General features: G+C 34.5%; 3 protein-coding genes across 6 annotated transcripts in view; 2 read left to right on the plus strand and 1 right to left on the minus strand.

Moving 5' to 3' along the window:
• Positions 1–3,186, plus strand: part of LOC121738557 (SPARC-related modular calcium-binding protein 1) — a 34,175-nt gene extending 30,989 nt beyond the window's left edge. For all 3 annotated transcript variants that reach the window (XM_042130702.1, XM_042130703.1, XM_042130704.1), the window contains 2 exons: positions 1,185–1,441; positions 1,855–3,186. In XM_042130702.1, coding sequence (XP_041986636.1) covers positions 1,185–1,441; positions 1,855–1,934 — 337 coding nt within the window. In that variant the 3' untranslated portion in view covers positions 1,935–3,186. The remainder of the gene's footprint in view (positions 1–1,184; positions 1,442–1,854) is intronic.
• On the minus strand, positions 2,081–17,155 carry LOC121738556. 2 transcript variants are annotated; one of them, XM_042130699.1, is made up of 8 exons: positions 16,966–17,155; positions 15,037–15,222; positions 9,654–9,797; positions 7,605–8,860; positions 6,236–7,355; positions 4,837–4,937; positions 4,111–4,501; positions 2,081–3,776 (listed from the first exon to the last, which is right to left on the minus strand). In XM_042130699.1, exons 1-8 carry the CDS (start codon positions 17,102–17,104, stop codon positions 3,586–3,588), a joined length of 3,528 nt encoding a protein of 1,175 aa, XP_041986633.1. In that variant the 5' UTR covers positions 17,105–17,155; the 3' UTR covers positions 2,081–3,585. The 2 variants fall into 2 exon arrangements, with proteins under 2 accessions (XP_041986633.1, XP_041986634.1); XM_042130700.1 differs by lacking the exon at positions 15,037–15,222.
• A 1,022-nt stretch (positions 17,156–18,177) lies between these two features.
• Positions 18,178–18,734, plus strand: part of LOC121738525 (ubiquitin carboxyl-terminal hydrolase 35) — a 33,700-nt gene continuing 33,143 nt past the window's right edge. The window contains exons 1-2 of the mRNA XM_042130653.1: positions 18,178–18,361; positions 18,517–18,609. The gene's annotated coding sequence lies outside the window, so the exon portion shown is untranslated. The remainder of the gene's footprint in view (positions 18,362–18,516; positions 18,610–18,734) is intronic.

Raw genomic sequence — 18,734 nt, forward strand, 5'->3', positions numbered from 1 at the left:
GTAAATATTTCTGCTTTCTTAGATCGGGATACTGCTAGGGTTCTAGGGTTTTTTATCGGTATTCCACTTGTACCCAATAGTTAAAAGGTGTCTTACATCTCTGTGATCCTCGTCTATGTGTTTAGCAGCGAATATTCACACATTTCCGGTACATTTAACAACACTCTCTTTATACACGGTGTAACAAAAGTAAGTGATAGTACTTTTGGGTGTGTATGGTCCCCTTTATAGAGTTGGCCGTGAAAATAAAGAGCAGCTCTGAAAAAGTAACTTTTTTTTCACCTTTGTATGAAAAATCAAGACGCAAGATCACAAAAAAAAAACTCTCTCAGCGCTGCTACTTTCACAGTGGACTCTATATGAGAGACACGTACACGCCCTAAAGTATCACTTAGTTTTGTTACACCTTGTATAACACATATATTATATTACATGGATACTACAATATATTCAAAGTACACAAATAAAAGATATAGTTGCAGTGACATCACTTATATTTCAAAAAATGTCTACAATACTTAAGGCGAGGATTACAAATATAACAATAATATATAACAATAAAAAATTACATGCAGTGCACCCTACTAGTATAAAGATTTGATTGTAAACAGCGTTTACCAAACATTGACAATTTGTTCGGCTTATCCTAACATATTAAAATATGACTTCAAATGGGTTTTCTATACTACCATACATAATATTATAAGGACACTTAATGTAATACGTAGCACTCTAGGTTATAGTTTCCTTAAATAGATACATATAACATTCTAATTTGTATTATAAATTGCAAGCCAAACAGATTTTTTAGCAAATTTATTAACAAACATTCCCATCTCTTTCTCACAATATATTTTAGGAATCGTACAGAAACACAATTTAGTATTTCTGCAACTTAATACCAAAAAGCAGTTTTTTACATAACATGCAAAATTAATATTTACATTAAAGTAACAATTTATCTAAACCGAGATTTCTAAATGCACATGACGCATAGTAAATAAATAATAATTTCAGCGGGATATTTACAATTTTCGTTCATCCCGATTTAAAGGAAACTTTCCGTGCGATAATTGGTCAACTTATCGACCAATAGCAGCGCGTTATGTTTCCGCATCCGAGACGAACTAGCATTGTGAATGCTCCCTTAGGAGACCAAGTAAGAGATCAAATTCCACTTTTAGGGACATGGTGAAATGGGGCGCATCTAAGGAAGAACAGGCGGCCACGTGGAGTTACGTGATGTTAGACAAGGACAAAAACAAAGCGTTGGAAAGGCGGGAATGGAAGTCTTTCCATCAGATGATATCGAGCGTGGAACATTTGAGGCGGTGCGGGCGAAAACTACCGAGATATTGCGACGTGAACCACGATTCTAAAATTAGTATCACCGAATGGATGGCCTGCCTGGAAGTGACTCAGGGGTCCCAAGGTCCGACAAGTAAGTTGAAACCTGGGTTGAAACTCAGATCTATGTGTTATATGTAAAATCAATAATAGAAACTTCGGACACATGATTTTCTGCTTGTGTAAAGTATTTAGGGTGGATGATACGCGTGAAACAAAACTCTATTAAATATCATCCAGCCAGGTCATTGGCCCATAAATTAAATCATAAATTAAATTTTCAAAAAAATTGTCTTCTTTTGTTTCTGCAAAAAATACCTACTTTAATAAGCAGTAAATCGTTTACCCAAGGTTTCTATAGAATCGATTTTACATTATAACGAAAAATTTATAAAATAGTTTTAGTTATCCAGCCTAAAACTTCAAAGTTAAATATTTTTCTTGAAGTAGAAATAATTTGCAATAAATAAAATCTTTTTACGATCTAAAAGGAAGACTTTTTTGCAGCGGAGACGGCGAAAGCATTGACCAATCCAAGGAGAAAGGGGCCTAATCCACTCGAATCTATACTCAAAGCGGACGACTAGTCTTTAACGTGGAAGTGTATGTGCCTCGAAAATTATGGTCGTTTATGAAATGACCCAAATATATTTTATGACTTGATTTAATTTAGGTACAGTGCGGTCGCAAAGCATATAGAAATTCGTTCATTGACTCATCCTTTGTTTTTTTACACTCGCGCTAAAATCTCGTTTTTATAAACAGAGACAGAATAGCAATATTTTCGCGCGTGTGAAAAAGACAATAGCGATAGGCAGAATTGTTGCGTGTATCGCGACTGAATATTGTCCTAGAGTCTAGACATTAGAGCAATGAATAGGCGTAAAGTCAAGACTCAAGATGCATTTATCTTCAACCAAGTCCAAAAAGGCGTAAGTCTTTGCCAATGGCTTGTGTCTAATTCCCTTAAATCTTAGGGACTGTTTTACCACTTATTGATAAGTGCCGGATTGGCCATATCCACAGCTTATCTGACAGATAGAGTATAATATATGCAGAGTATATGATAACTCTATCTGTTAAGTAAGTTGTGGATAGCCTATCCGGCACATACTCTATCATTGAAATTGTAAAAATGTAGAATGCAACTTGACTAACAGCTGTTGTTAGCCAATCTATGCTATTCATATTATTCTAAGTCTAGGCAGCTGGTGTACACTGTACCACATACGTGAACTGTATTATTGTCATTGGATGTAGCTTTTACATTGTAAGGCAGTATGTTATTTTTCATTCTTTTGTATTTTCGGGACATTACGATTTAATAGAGATTAAATTAAAAATAGGAACATCTTTATTTATTACGAAATTATACGCTTATGGCGTATATCAATTTACTTGTAAATGCTGTTCAAATAGTTGAACTGTTGATTAATATTCATAATAAAATATACGCTAACGCTACTTGTTTCTATGTACAGCTATTACAACACGCACAAATTAAGTTGGCAACCGGCTTTAATTTCTTTTAGACGAGGTGTCTTGTTAACTTCTGCATGTTATACTTCTAAGTGGCCAAAATTTTAAGGTATCACTTAACTATTCAGTATTTTTAATATTTTGGGCTCGTTTTAGGTTGTATTGTTACCATTTTAACAGTTCAGCCTATATTAATTTGAAAGCGATAATACTAGTCTTTCATACTTTCGTTAACAAATACCAGTGATCATAGATTTTGTAACCTTAACATACTTAAATGTTAAACTTGAATGAAATTCTACAAGTAATATTTAAATAAGTACGTAAGGTCAGTATTAGGTGACAAAATTGCCCAAAAAGCATTTATATATAAATGTTTTAAACAAATATTTTTCACATTACTAGAAAATTTAAGGCATTTTAAGAATTGTTTTTAATTGTGTTAATGTTTTAAAAATATACAATATATGAATTTTAAACATTATTTTTGAACAGAACATTCTGTGACTGAATGTTTGGAATAAATATTATCGATGATTATAAATTACCTTTTGGATGTGTGTAAAATTATTTATATAAAAATTTAGTTATAATAAGATTTACGAGTATGTGATATTTGCACTATATAACTACTACTGCAGAATAAATATGTGTAGTACAAAAAATGACTTGTTTTCCTTTATACTAAAATATTTTACAATTATCATAATTTATAACTTACATGTGGCACTCAATGTTCATTTTTCACTACTGAACACATTAATTATCATCGATAACAGTGTTTTTGTAATCGTCGATTGCTTCTGTGAGAATTTTATTGAATAAACATTCGAACAGCTGATTTTTAACAACGATTTCATCTGAGTGTAGAGACGTCCATTCGGGCTCACAACGTCTCCACTCGGCGAACAGAATATCATCAATATGATCTGAACGTCTAGCACCAACACCTGAAAATTAGTTGAGAAAGATTATATTGAGTGTATCAAAGTGATAATACTTTAGGCCATGTGTTTGTGTCCCTTGTAGTTTATTGTAAAAGTAGCAGCGCTCAGAGTTGTACCTGGCCTAATGAAACTGACCACCGTCATCGAAATCGGTGTGGGGAGTATTATTATTATTGTTATTATTAAATGCATTTTTGATGATCACTTTCGATAAAATATCTGGCTATGGCTGGACAAGGATGTGAGATTTGACAAAAATTGGCGAGTACACCGTTTTTCACAGATAAAAAAGAAACAATGAGTACAACTACAACAGTAATAAAGTACGAAACATTACCTGATAAGATGGTAGGAGTTACACAGGTCAACACTTCCTTTAGATCCAGAGCGGTCCTGTTCACCAACTTTTCAGTGTCTGGCTGTGGCTTTGGTGGCACCATGCAGCATATATCCCACACCTTATCACTTTGCTCTGCCTTCTGCCTGCTCATGGAGTCCTTACAGAAATCTTTTACAAACAACTTGAAGGCATCCAATTCTGAATCCGAGTTGTTGTCTGGTTCCGTTATGTATTTCCTTATTCTTTCCTTAGTTGTTATATCTATAGAGAATGAGCGCGGTGGTTTAGGAGGTCTAGTCTCTATGGGTGGTGTGTACGGAGGCGGAGGCTTGTCCGGTATCTCCCGAACTACTAAAAACTGGCATTGCTGCTGTTCTATCGCCTTTATCTGAAAATTACATTACAATTTACAGCTACAACTTCTCCAAACTTAGATTTGCTCGGTATTTTCTGCGTTTCTTAATAACAATGAAAAGTTTTATAAGATGAATCACAATTATTATCCAATAAAAAATGACACACTTGTAAAAAACATGTCCACTCTAATCTCTGTCCTGTCCAAAGCTTGGCTGAGTAGCTTTTCCAGCATAAAACCCAAAGACAGCAACAGACACTAGAGTAAGAGGAGTTCATATTTTTAAATCTAAATGGGAATGTATAATAATGCTCTTAGGAAAGTATGTATGGATTTTTCAATGAAAATAAAGTAAACAATAACTTTACCTCTCTCTCTATAGCCAACTCTTGTCTACGTAGTTCTTCAGCCTCGCTGGTAGCAATTGCCGGAACCTCTATGGACGTCACATTTGGACTCAACGAATCAGCTGCAATAATAACATTAAAAATAAATAATAATAGTTACAGAAATTGTTCTCACAAGTTATTATACAATGTGTCCCGACACCGGTGCCCGATCCTTTAATGTCATGATCTATGGCATATTTTATCGAGAAATTGGCTCTCAAATTTTTTCTCTCTCTCACGGTTGTAAAATGGCAGCCATTTTAATTTTTCTCTGGCGTTCACACTAATTTGACCAGTACTTCTCATGTAAATATCCTATGAAGATAAAAAAGGTCTCATTTGATAGCTAAACTTGTGGACTACGCTTATACAGCCAATATGTTATAAATTTCGTGGAACCAAACATAGAAAAACTAAAGTTTAAGAAAAAAAAATGTGCATTTTTTAATTTATAGCTTTTCGTGAAAAATCTAGCACATTAAACTGGTTCTTTTTTATTTAAAAAAAATAGAGGAGGTTTTCATCTTAAATAAATTCTTTACTTCAATGCTCTAAGTCAGATAGTTTAGAAGTTATAACGATTTTCTTATGAAGTATGAGTCAGATTAGTATGAAGCCAGAGAAAAACTATTTTTTCAAAAGTTGGAGAAAAAAAATATTTGAAAGCCAATTTGGCACTTAAATATGCCATAAATCATGAGTTCAATTTTTTTTTCTCCAACTTTTGAATAAAATAATTTTTCTCTGGCTTCATACTAATCTGACCTATACTTCATAGGAAAATCGTTATAACTTCTAAACTATCTGACTTAGAGCATTAAAGTAAAGAATTTATTTAAGATGAAAAACTCTTCTATTTTTTTTAAATAAAAAAAGAACCAGGTTAATGTGCTACATTTTTCACAAAAAGCCATTAATTATAAAATGCACAATTTTTTTTCTTAAACTTTGGTTTGTCTATGTTTGGTTCCACGAAATTTATAACATATTGGCTGTGTAAGCGTAGTCCACAAGTTTAGGTATCAAATGAGATCTTTTTTATCTTCATAGGATATTTACATGAGAAGTACTGGTCAGATTAGTGTGAACGCCCGAGAAAAATTAAAATGGCTGCCATTTTACAACCGTGATAGAGAAAAAAATTTGAGAGCCAATTAGTTGATAAAATATGTCATAGATCATGACATTAAAGGATCGGACACCGGTGCCGGGACACATTGTATAATTGTTTATTTTTTCATATTACTCTACAAGTTATTTAATAACGAATACTGTGAATAAATAAAATAGTAAATCACATTTACACCTACGTTTGTGCTGCCTGTCCATACTACATTCTTATTTTTCTTTTAAAAAATTCAGCACATCTCATACTCACCATAAGTCAAGGTACTTTTGGTCCATGCGGGTAGTGTAGTTGGTTCGTTGACTGCCGCAGCTCCGGCCGGCACGGGTAAAGGTCCCGCCACACTGATTCCTGCTTTGGGCTCAAAATCTACCCTCAATATGTCCTTAGGCGACAACGGCTCTAACGAAGGCAACTCGGGCATACAATCATCGACAACTTGATCACATTTATCATGACTTTCATCCGCTAAAGTAGGAACAAATTTAACTTCTGAAAGTTTTGTGACACTCGTATCGAGTTTATCTAATTTGTCTTTGCTTTCATTTTCTTCATCCAACAATCCTTTGTAGTACTGATCGAACTCTTCCACTAAACTACGGGCAGTGGATGGTGTACTCGAGTTATCCGCTTCATGGTTTTTTATCTGGTCCATGAGTTTTTCGACAGCATTGCCGGTATCGATAGGACTCTGCGAATGCGACGAATTTAGAATATTCTTAATCGCCTCCTCGTTCACCTCATATTGTTTCCCGTCGCTAAATATTTGAGGTAAGGAGAGATCCTTGAATATAATGTTCAGAAAACCACCATCCACAACTATGAAATGTTCATTAGCGATATCTAGCGACTTATCCCTACTGATCGTTTCCAATATACTGTCGCCGGTTTGTATGCACTTCTCTACTCCCGTTTTCTGCTGTTCAAAAACAACGGGAGTGAGAGATTTAGGTCTAGACGTAGTGCTATCATCGCAGCCGCTGCTCGATAGGTCGAAACATTTCACAGGGGCGATGCTCCTTACCCGGTTCACTTTTTTCTTCCCTAAAATAATTTTCTCCACGTCCAAATTGTTCTCCAACTTCCATTCTAGATTCTTCTTAGTCTTCATGAGTACTATTTTTCGTTTCTCAGATCGCGTCAGGAGAGCTTTGCGTATCCTTTGCATTTCTCCACACTCATGCTGCCACTTAAGTAAGGCACCTCGTTGTTTCTTCTTAAGCGTAGATATATCTGTGTTTTCCTGCTTCTTCTTATTCTCCAACCATAATATTTGAGATTTTGTAAAGTCTTTCAGTGCGTCTTCTCTCATTTTCAGAACGAACAAGAGATTTTTGGCTCGCCTTTGTTCATGTCTAATGAGCAAATTGAGCTGAAAAACATAAATAAGGCGTTAATAGCGTAATAAACCTTATAAAAAGTAATAGTTTTAGTTTAATAACAATAATACATCCCTAAAAATTTGCAAATCATGTAGTTAAATAAAGTCAATAAAAAGAACATATTATGTAATAATTAATAAGACATTTTTTATAGTAAGCTACTCACCGCTATTCATTACAAGAATACAATTGTCGATTGTGTGGACGTAAGTTTACAAATTGAAAGAACAAACACTTACCCTGCAAAGACTCTTGGACGCCATCGTTTCATTTTCGTCGGCGCAAACATCGTTCTCTAATTTGGACAGGAAAGAGCCGCAGTCGAACTTGTAGCTACTGTTTATCCAATTCTCAACATTGTTTTCCGTGAAACTTTTGTCTGAGAGCGAGCACGTCTCCAAATATTGGAGCGACTCAAAAAACGAGTCGATGAAATTTAGTTCACGCTGAAATTGCTCGCACGCGGAACTGTTTTGTAATAAACTGTTCTCAACTTTTATTGTGCTAATTATATCAGATGGCTTCTTTAATTCGTCGCTGTCAAAGTTATACGGGCAATTAAGCGCCGCGTCTTTTTCTCGCTCGGAATTATTACTATTGTTACTATACTCGGTGCAGTTGTCGCATTCCCTCTTGGACAATTCCTTTTTGTATACAGATACCACGCTAATAGGATAATTCAAAGGACTAGAACGTAGATTATTCTGGGCTTTGTTGTCGTGGTTTTCGACCACTTGAAAGTCTATCTTCTGCTTGCTCGTGTATGTGACGGTCGCCCTGCTTATGATGTATGAGTTGTTGTTGCAGATGAGGGATTCCTTGATCTGTTCGTTCTGCGTTTTCTTCATTGATATCATATTTAAAGCGGGAACTCTAATATTAGGCAATGATTTACTAAAAAAATTGACTATTTCCTCTTTGGGTAAATCATCTTTCTCCTTCCTTAAGCTTACATTTGGTATATCAAGACTATCAAATATTTCGTTAGATCTATCGTAACTAAGAATATTTCGATAATTATTACACGTTAAAAACTCATCACTCATTTCAGTCTCATGGTCCACAGTATCGCAAAGTGGTTCGGTTCCGACGTTCATGTCTTTATAAATAATATCTTTTTCTATTTTTGTGCTGCGGTTAACTAGGTTTGATTTATTTTCGTCAACAGTATCAGTCCGATTCGTAGTTATATTATTTTCATGTTTTTCCACATTGGTTTCTTTGGGAACATGTGAACGAATCGAGTTAGGCTTATACTTCTCTTTAACATTCTTCGACAGTGTCGGATTGACTTTGTTCGATTTTTGTGCACATTTTTTTGATTGTTGGTTATCAGATCCAGATTTTATATGAGAATTGTTCTTTTTCAAGACATTATTTAATTTGTTTTTTACATCATATATGATTTCTTTAACAGGTTTACTTTCTGAGAGTGGTGATTTGCCTATGGTCATCTTGGGTGAAATGTTTACACTTTGAATGATCTGTACATTATCTAAAACAAAACATTCTGTTATTAACTTAAACATAATAAAACGCACAGCGATAAAATAATTACCTAAATAGTAAAGGACATCTGGAATACTCAGAATTTTTAAAAGAACTAATCATTTGAACTATGATACTTATTTGTAAATTAAACTATAATAATCATTATTTATTAATTGAAGACGCGAGTGGAAGAATCGAACAAGTAACATTTCGTAACATACGGACAATAACTCATTTTTTCCCTAATTAAATTTTAATAAAATTTGTAACTTATCTACTCCATAACCTGGCTACGCATATAATCCATAGTTTTTCTATTTCAAATAATTTTTCCGGCCCTAAAGCCTCCATTTATGCGAAAAAAGGGGAGTTTTTTCATGTTACTTTCCTCATTCATCCACTCACGTCTTGAATTATGAAAGCGATTTGCAAACACTCATGACACCAGGTGAGAAAGAATGATGAGGAAGCGTTTACGCTGAAACGCCATGCAACGGAACACGACGCGACAAGACGTGACAACGCAACACATATGAGTGTTTCATGTTTAAGAGATATATCTGGACTACATAGTATGTTTAAAATGAGGCTGATTTATTATTTGATTTTTTTTCAATTTTTAATTAATTTGTATCAATGAATACATACAATGACGGCATTATCGTTTAACGATAAAGTTCTTTAATTAGAAAAAAAGATGAGAGTATCATGTCACAAACTAATTTACGGTTCTGCTACAATTTCTATCATCTCATGGACATACCGCTTGAAATTGAATCTGCTTATGAAATACTTACCTTCTTTTGCATTTCTTCTTTTTAAAACATTAATTTGACTATCAAACTTTGAGTATTTGTTTTTACAATTGAGTTTTGATGAGCTGATACTATTTTTGTTATTGAGAATATTACTTTTGGCACTTGATTTTAGCTCCCCAGAATCTGTAAACAAGATAAGTACAATTTTATAATTCAAACTGGTGGTCTATGTTCATACCAGGCGGTCAACATAGTTCTTTTACAATGTGTTTATTTGTATTCCTGCCCAATTCGTAAAGACGTAGTAAATTTCAATACATATTCTTTTGTTCTAATGTAGAAGTCCCATCAAAGAAAATGATTTATAGACAGTTGATATAAGTACCTATATTATTCGGCGGGGTTCTATCAACTAAATAATAATAAATTTATTGTGATGTATATTCAGCTGAGGTTGACGAAACGCATCAAAATTATGTAGGCTTGCTATCTGCCTATGAATCGATTTCTATGATAGTACTAACAGAGAAGTTGATTTATGAATCAACTTCTCTGTTAGTACTATCATAGAAATCGATTCATATATCTTATATTCATATATCATATATCTTATATGTCCGCCATCTCAGGCTATGGCTCAGATGGCGGACCTATCTACCTATTTTAGTCGCGTTTTATCAAACTCAGCCGACAGATGACGACTTACATTGAGTTGATATAATCCACAGAAATAAATCAAGATAGAACGTTGCGTGCGTGCGTTGCTAAGGTATCGCTCGTGTAAATTTTTGCTTTTCTTTTAGTTAAAACAAATAACTTACCCGTGGCAAGAAATACCTCCTTTTGACCGATTCACTTTCATACAATAATTAGACATTGCACAATAAGGCATTTTTGCACAAATACCCCGATGTAATCAGTCGAGACGTGCAAGGGCGTCGCCAAGGGGGGGCAGGGAGGGGCAGCTGCCCCCCCCTAGAGATTCTAAAAATGTTGCCAAATATAATGCAAACAACGACTACTATAATTTTAAAATCTGGTAATTAAAAAAAATACGCTGTACGCTGTACACTTATTCAAATTCAACTACTTTTATTCTATTTTTCTAATAAATGTTATTATAACTTATTTATTTACAAGTTTTTATTGCATAGTCAAGAGCTCGTGCTCGTGTAGCTTTACACATTGGACTCTGTACTGTTTTCTCATTCATAGAGAAGGAGAAAAGTATGAATTGTAGTAGGTGAAGTCAACTTGTCCCCCCTGCGCCATCGGCTGGCGACGCCCTTGGAGACGTGCACGCTGAATGAATGAACGTTCAACGAATCTTGCACGACAGAGCAAGATTGAAACACGCGTACTCCACCCGCTTAGCCGTTCTATCTTGATTTATTTCTGTGATATAATCCAACCAATCGACGTAGGTACGTCAACTGCCTATGAGGCTATGAATCAATTTCTTAGATAGTACATAACATAATGCCTAAATTATCAATCTGAAAATTTTTGTCGTAAAGTTCACATAATATACAAGTTCAATATTCAAGTATATATAGCTTTAAACAATATACTGTTCAGCATTTTAGTAGTTTTAGAAGTCCAATGTCTTATTTATTTATTCGGTATAGTAACAGACAGCAAAGTGATACAGTAAAATACTTATACAAAAAGAAGTAACATTTTACCATGCAGTCAAATAACTGGGGGGGGGGGGGGGGGGGGGTTGACATATAAAGAAGTAGATGTCACGCGCGGCTTCGCCCGCGTAAATTAGGAATTTTGCAGAAACCGTACATTTTCCCATAAAAAATAGCTGTGCATACTCCCTTCACGTGCTCCACTCTATATCTGTACCAAATATTGCTATAAAAATTGATTCAGTAGTCAGTACTTCGTGAGATAAACCCATTCTAATTTTTCCCCTGATTTTTCCACATTTTTCTGAGTTTCTTCGGTCCTATTAGTCTTAGCGTGATAATATTATATAGCCTATAGCCTTAGTCGCCTCGATAAAGGAGCCATCTAACACTGAAATAAGTTTTTAAATCGGACCTGTAGTTCCTGAGATTAGCGCGATCAAGCAAACATACTCTTCAGGTTTATAATATTAAGTATAGATTTTTTTAATTATCGCTTGACAAACTCTAGTCTCGATCTAAAAGACTATGAAAAGTACCACTAACAGGGTCATAATAGGCTCATAATCATGGGACGATGCATGGTATAATATGGTAGTGATGATAATGATGAATGTAATTTGCATAGTAGCATATGCTTTCCGTTCTTAAAACAACGCCGAAACTCCCAAACTTGTATCTGTAAAGAATCAGGAGTTCTCTCAGCACCTTCCGAACCACTATATACCTCGGTGCAAAATCTTACTTGTTTGTATCATATGCTTAGAATACTTCTCACGAAACCGAAGTCACCACATGTTTCCCTATAAATTTTGAGGAATTCCATCGATTACTTATGGATCCTTCATCAGATCACGACTTTTGTGAATATAATACCAAATTGGGATGATACCCTATATATCAAAAGAAAAATTTTGAAAATCGGTTAACAAACGGCGGAGTAATCGTTGAACATAAAAAACGAACATAACACCTCCCTCATTTTGAAAGTCGGTTAAAATTGTAGCCTATGTGTTATTCTGATGTATAAGCTATATTATTGCAAAGTTTCATTAAAATCCGTTCAGTAGTTTTTGCGTGAAAGAGTAACAAACATCCATACGTCCAAACTAGGGTTGCTGAGGATTCCTCTTCCGCTTCCTCATAATGAGGAAGTTCCGCAATATTTTGGGTTCCTCAACCGTTACCGCATTCCTCATAAATAAAAATAAAAATTCCTCTTCCGCTATCGCTTCCTCAAAATTTAAGAGGAATTTATGAGGAATTACACTGCGCATGCGCGTCGCGTATCCAATCACGCTCTGGCGCGGCGGCGCGGCGCCGGAGCGGTGCCGCACCGCACCCTGAGGGCAAAGATGAGTATTGCAGCGGCGCCGCTGCGGCGTGTGTCTAAACAGCCTAAGGGCCGCGACACACTAGAATGGCAGCGGCGACGCGAGCACTTTCAGTGTCATAAGATTTTAAACTTTATCTTCATTTTTGTAATACATAGTACAGCGGCCACGGGCGGCCGTAGACTTCTCACGCGGTACTATGTATTACAATAATGAAGATAAAGTTTAAAATCTTATACTTATAAAATTACATGTCCTGACTGACTGACTGACTGATTCATCATCGCTGAGCAAAAACTGTAAAAGTTACAGCCACGAAATTTGGTGAGTAGGGTTGTTTTATTAAGTAGACACCCACTAAGGAAGGAATTTTGAAAATTCACCCCCCGAAGGGGGTGAAATAAGGGTTGAAAGTTTTAATGAAAGTTCGTCATTTCTTGAGTTAGAAACATGAAACTTTATTTTTGGGTTACTGATTAAAAATGAATGGATACGTATTTAAGCGTTTTTGGAAATTTTACCCCCAACGGGGTGAAATTGGGGTTGAAAGTTTGAATGAAACTCCGTTATTTCTTGAGTTAGAAACATGAAATTTTATGTTTGGGTTACTGATAAAAATAATTGGATACGTGTTTAAGCGTTTTTGAAAATTCTACCCCCAAGGGGGTGAAATAGGGGTGGAAAGTTGCAATGAAAGTCCGTCATTTCTTGAGTTAGAAACATGAAAGTTTATTGACGTTTGCGTTTAACGTTTGCTTAAATAGGGTCCGTTTTTACCCTTTGTATAAGGAACCTCAAAAACAAAAAGGAGAAAACTATCCATCTTTGTTATTATACTATATTAACGCGGATGAAGTCGCGGGCAACAGCTAGTCATATATATGACACTGAAAGCGCTCCGAGGGATGTAAAGCGGTAATATTACTTTCGTAAAATTCGGTTTTTTACCATATTTTACGTAAAATATAAATAAATTACGTAAATTACGGTAAAATTGGGTAAAATTCAATTATTTCAGTTAGTAATAATTGCAGTCTTCTTTAAAAAAGAAATAGTCAAAATGTATATGTCCAGACAAATATTACTGAAGTTGGTGAAAACATAAGACTTAATAATCTTATGTTCTGTAAATTCATTTCTCATGAACTGGATAACTACCAAGGCATTGAACGTATGACTATTATGCAAAAATAACTAATAAATAATAATTTAACATCATTAGGACACTTTTTACACTTCTCAAAATGTTATGTCATCCGAGTAGCATTAGCATTTTTGTACTCCGTATTACAAAATATACACATCACATGTTTCCTTTTGTCATGTTCACTTAGCACTTGGAAATAATCCCACACTTTTGCTTGATTTCGTGGCATAATTTACTAAATGCACGTATAGTGCAGTCAGTCAAAACAATTGCAAGCAGAGTTGCATTTTGCAATTTTAGAAAAATGAATCATATTATGATTCATATCATGATTCTTCAAATTTTAGCCGCCGCCGAACGTAAGTATGTTGCAAGTTGCAACTTGCAACTACACGCTCTTCTCACCCCCCGCTATACTTTTCGCATACATACGTAGCCGGTAATTTTACCGTAATATATATAAATTACCGTAAAATACGCGTATTTTACCAGCGTTTTCGGTAAAATTACGTAATTTTGCAACCCTCGGCTCGCCTCGCCGCTGTCATTCCGATGTAGCGCGGCCCTTATTGCTAGACTGATTTTGATGATTCTTTATTGTGTGTGTTTTGAGAATGGTTTAGAATTTAGATTCATAGTTTGGTTCACTGGAAAATGCCCTTTTAATTATTTTTTGTGTAATGTATGTACCTAGTACGTTATGTACAAAGTACAGACAGGACAAAAGTTTGGGTTGGGTCCGCTAGTATTTATAATTTTCTATCTTCCTCTTCCTCATCCGCTTCCTCTTCCGCTTCCTCATCCGCATCCTCTTCCTCATAAAATATCCTCTTCCTCATCCGCATCCTCAAAATTTGCGCGTGACAATTCCTCTTCCTCCTCCTCTTCCTCATAATCACTTCCTCAACAACCCTAGTCCAAACAAACTTTCGCCTTTATAATATTATTAGGATTAGTAGGAAGTAGGATAAAAAATTATATACATATATTTTTTATATAATTTCTTTAACCAGGTACTTACACATTGTCTATTTTAAAAGTATATGATCCCCCCCCCCTCGGTACGCCCATGAGTTTTTTGGTATCATATTATATGATGTCCCTTTTCTAATACAATGACCCATAATGCCAATGTTATATTTAAAATGTTTACAATGTTTTGTTCTTATCTGACACACTAGAAATATGGCTCCACAGACAAAGATAAAACAATGTAAAACGGAAAATGTAAAAAGTAATGTCTGTATTCACAGATACATTTTTATAATATACATTATAATATCTATTTAAAAAAAATTGCTTACATGTCTTGGAATGTAAATCAATATTGCTGTCTTCTATATTAATAACTTTTCTGTTTATGCTTGATGTCATTTTTTTATGTGGAATGGCCACATTTGATTTTAACGACCTTGTTGTTCCATGTAAGGGGTCATCAACACTTACAATATGACGTGACCGTCCCAAAAAGATTTTTTGGGACCATAACACTAAAAATTATTTTTTAATATTAGTACCCCTTTTTAGTAAAAGCTGACTAACTGGCTAGTCTTACATCAAATGACCATACCTAAGGGAAAAGAAAAAACATTTCAATTTGAATATTTGGAAACTAGAAAACTTATGACAAAAGCTTGCACCAAAAGTAAGCTCTGAATAAAATAAAATCGGCCAAGTGTGAGTCAAACTCGCGCACGAAAGGTTCCGTACAGTTAAAGAGCAAAAATAGGTCAAAAATTGTGTTTTTTGTATGGGAAAATATTTATCTTATTTTAATTTTATTAATCATTATTAAAGTAGAAATATAATTAAGGATTTTGTGACAGTTTCAAGTGCCCACCTGTTGTCATTATTGATTATAAGCAAAAAAGGCCAAAAAAATCATGTTTCTTGTATAGGAGCCCCCTTAAATATTAAATTTATTTAATAGGTTTTTACTATTTGTTGTTATAGCGGCGACAGAAATACTTACATAAACTGTGAACATTTCTGAAGTGTATAGGTATAGCGGTTCTTGGGATACAGCCTGGAGACAGACGGACAGACAGACAGCCGGACAGGCGGACAAACATCGAAGTCGCATGAATAGGGTCCCGTTTTCACCCTTTGGGTATGGAACCCTAAAAACCACTGTGCACATATTTCATAATTTTAAATAAACAATATGTAAACAAAACCGTCCTTTCTCAGGCTCTAGAAGTCTAGACTCTGTGATCGGTTCGGTGTCTGATCGGTTTATTAGCTTTGCCGTTAAAATGAGACAGACGGACAGAGATATTTTCGCATTTTCAATTAATATGGATAACAAGAACACCAATCGATCATCAGGGACACCTTTGCAAAATCACTTGATTGATGATTAATAGTTAAAATTACTTAATCACACATCCATCAACAGGATGGTTGGCCAGCGGGCAGGCGGGGTAGGGTAGAGTTCGAGGGCCGGGGGCAGGTGAAAAATTCGAAAGACATTTCAGTATCAGTGTCAAAACTGACAAATTTTCCATAAAGTTGGTATTGATACAGTGGCACCGAAATAAAATATCGATACCACATATCAATAAATTGATACCCAAATACCGGTATTTAGTTACCGGTACCCTAATATCAATATCCCATATCGATTTTAAGAGGAGAAAAAATATCCCATATTGATACCGAAAATATATTGATATTACAGTCCCTGGCTACAGTTTAAATATAACTGAGTATTTTGTGAACATTTTACCCACTCATTCATTCCACCATTTGCCATTATTGATTTTGAGCAAAAAATGGCAAAAAAAATTATGTTTGTCGTATGGGAGCCCCCCTGTACTGTATAATATTTGATTTATTTTGTTTTTAGTATTTGTTGTTATAGCAGCAACAGAATTACATATGGTAATCTCTGAAAATTTCAACTCTCTAGATAGTAGCTATAACCGTTCTTGAGATACAGCCTGGAGTCTAGACAGACAGACGGATAGACTTCGAAGTCTTAGTAGTAGGGTCCCGTTTTTACCCTTTGGGCACAGAACCCTAAAATGAACATTAGTAATTGCACTTCTGAGGAGTAAAATATCTATCTTTAGTTTATAAAAATAAGGAAATAACACTAAATGGAAAATAAGTATTTCATATATATTAATAGTTTCATAGTTTATTAAATAAAGAAGTAAAAGTTATTAAATAAAGAAGGTAAGTTACCGTACCTTTATTATCAAAATCAAAGATAAAGAAGTAAAACTTACCTTTATTATCAAAATCAAAGTCGGGTAGTCGTGTATATTTCGTTACACAATTTTTATGTTTATTTGAATAGGGAACGGAAGCTAACGCATAAAATCCAAATATATTTTTAGAATTTGTTTTGGATGCCGAAGCATCCATTATCCATAAAATTTATAAACTGCACAAAAAATTTATAACCACATCGCACCACAAGATTTTATTTCTACCACAGATTATAGTACAAAATATATTTTTATTAGGTCTCTGCCATGGAGGTATTATACTATTGGAGGGAGCCTCATATTTTGACAGTTGATAATGTTACTCTTTCTAACTAACGATGCAGTAAGTTGAGTGAAAGAGAAAGCTCATATCGGTGTGTAAACGTCAAAAGCCTGTAATGTTATGTCCGACCCAGTAGAACATAACAAAGGAATCGGTCTGCATATTTCATGTTTGAAAAGTGCTAATAAAAGTATTTAGTGAACGTTAAATGCAATATCTTGTTGGGTTTTGTGGTTCCGCTAAATAATAAACCATAAAAACGGCCAAGGAATGCCTCAAACACGTGGATTTAACTTGTCATACGTAAGTTTTCAACAACGTTTTATGGGCTTATCAATCGGTATTTTTGTAAGCAAAAAAGAAAATTTATAAGTTTCATAATCCCTAAATCATGCTGTTTATGGCATTAGTGAGAAAAATGTCACATCAAGTAATAATTTGGCTATTAAAAAAAATGTAATACTAAAAACGAAACAAATATATAATATTATGTATTTTATTTGTAAAATAAATGTAACTATAAACAATAAAATTACTTTTATTTATGACTTGAAGAAAAGGATCGTAATATCCAAGTTCGGTTCAATGTACCTATGTATAAAAAAATTATACCTAGTTACTTTTTTAAACTTTTCTCAAAACGCTCAAAACGATCCATAATTCGTTCCACTTGGGTTTGTATCACTGACGCAGGGTGTAAACTTCTTGACTGACGCTCACATGCTAGTGGAACGGAAAAACCACGGTCTTGATCGTGAGCGTTTCTAACGTCATCTGGAACGCAGGGATTATAAGTTTATGGGCTTAACAGTATACTACTAGTCTTTAGGAACACACCCGTCAAAGAATCCTCCCAATAGGCAATTTATTGTCTGTAGACTGTTCACTGTATTTCTGTTTAATCTATGGGCTCTTCCAGCAGGAACGGACAATTTATACCTACATACAAACAATACATTATAATATAATAAAATTTATTCTGCGATTCTCTGCTAATTTTCATACTTTATAATTACAAAAATGTGCCGTGTTGAATTTATTGCTTTCTTGAACGTATCTCATCAGTTTTATTGATCGTATAAGTGCTTTATTTGTGTTGAATTGAGTGTGGTTATTCATAACAGTACATAGGTAATATTATAGGCTGCTCTATTATGCCTATTTAACTATCTACAGGCGCATATAAAATAGCTTGCATCCGCCTAGATCGGATTAAATGCCTTGCTGTAATTGATTTTTCATAAAATCAATATGTAGTTCTGATGATGTAATTTCTAATGTACCAGGATACATGGGAAAAAGGATTTTCGGGCGAGACCAATGCTTTTCAAGGAAAAAGGATTTTAAGAATTTAATTTTAGTGGAGAACTTGATATCAAGTAAGTAAAAATGTTTTCTAATGTTGAAGGACTTGGGATTGTATTTGCTTGTGATATTTTACCTAATAAAGGAAACAAAATGTCATAATAATATAGACTTTGTTGAAACTATTGATTATCTTCTT

Source organism: Aricia agestis, chromosome Z (assembly GCF_905147365.1).
Source record: "Aricia agestis chromosome Z, ilAriAges1.1, whole genome shotgun sequence".
NCBI lineage: Eukaryota > Metazoa > Arthropoda > Insecta > Lepidoptera > Lycaenidae > Aricia > Aricia agestis.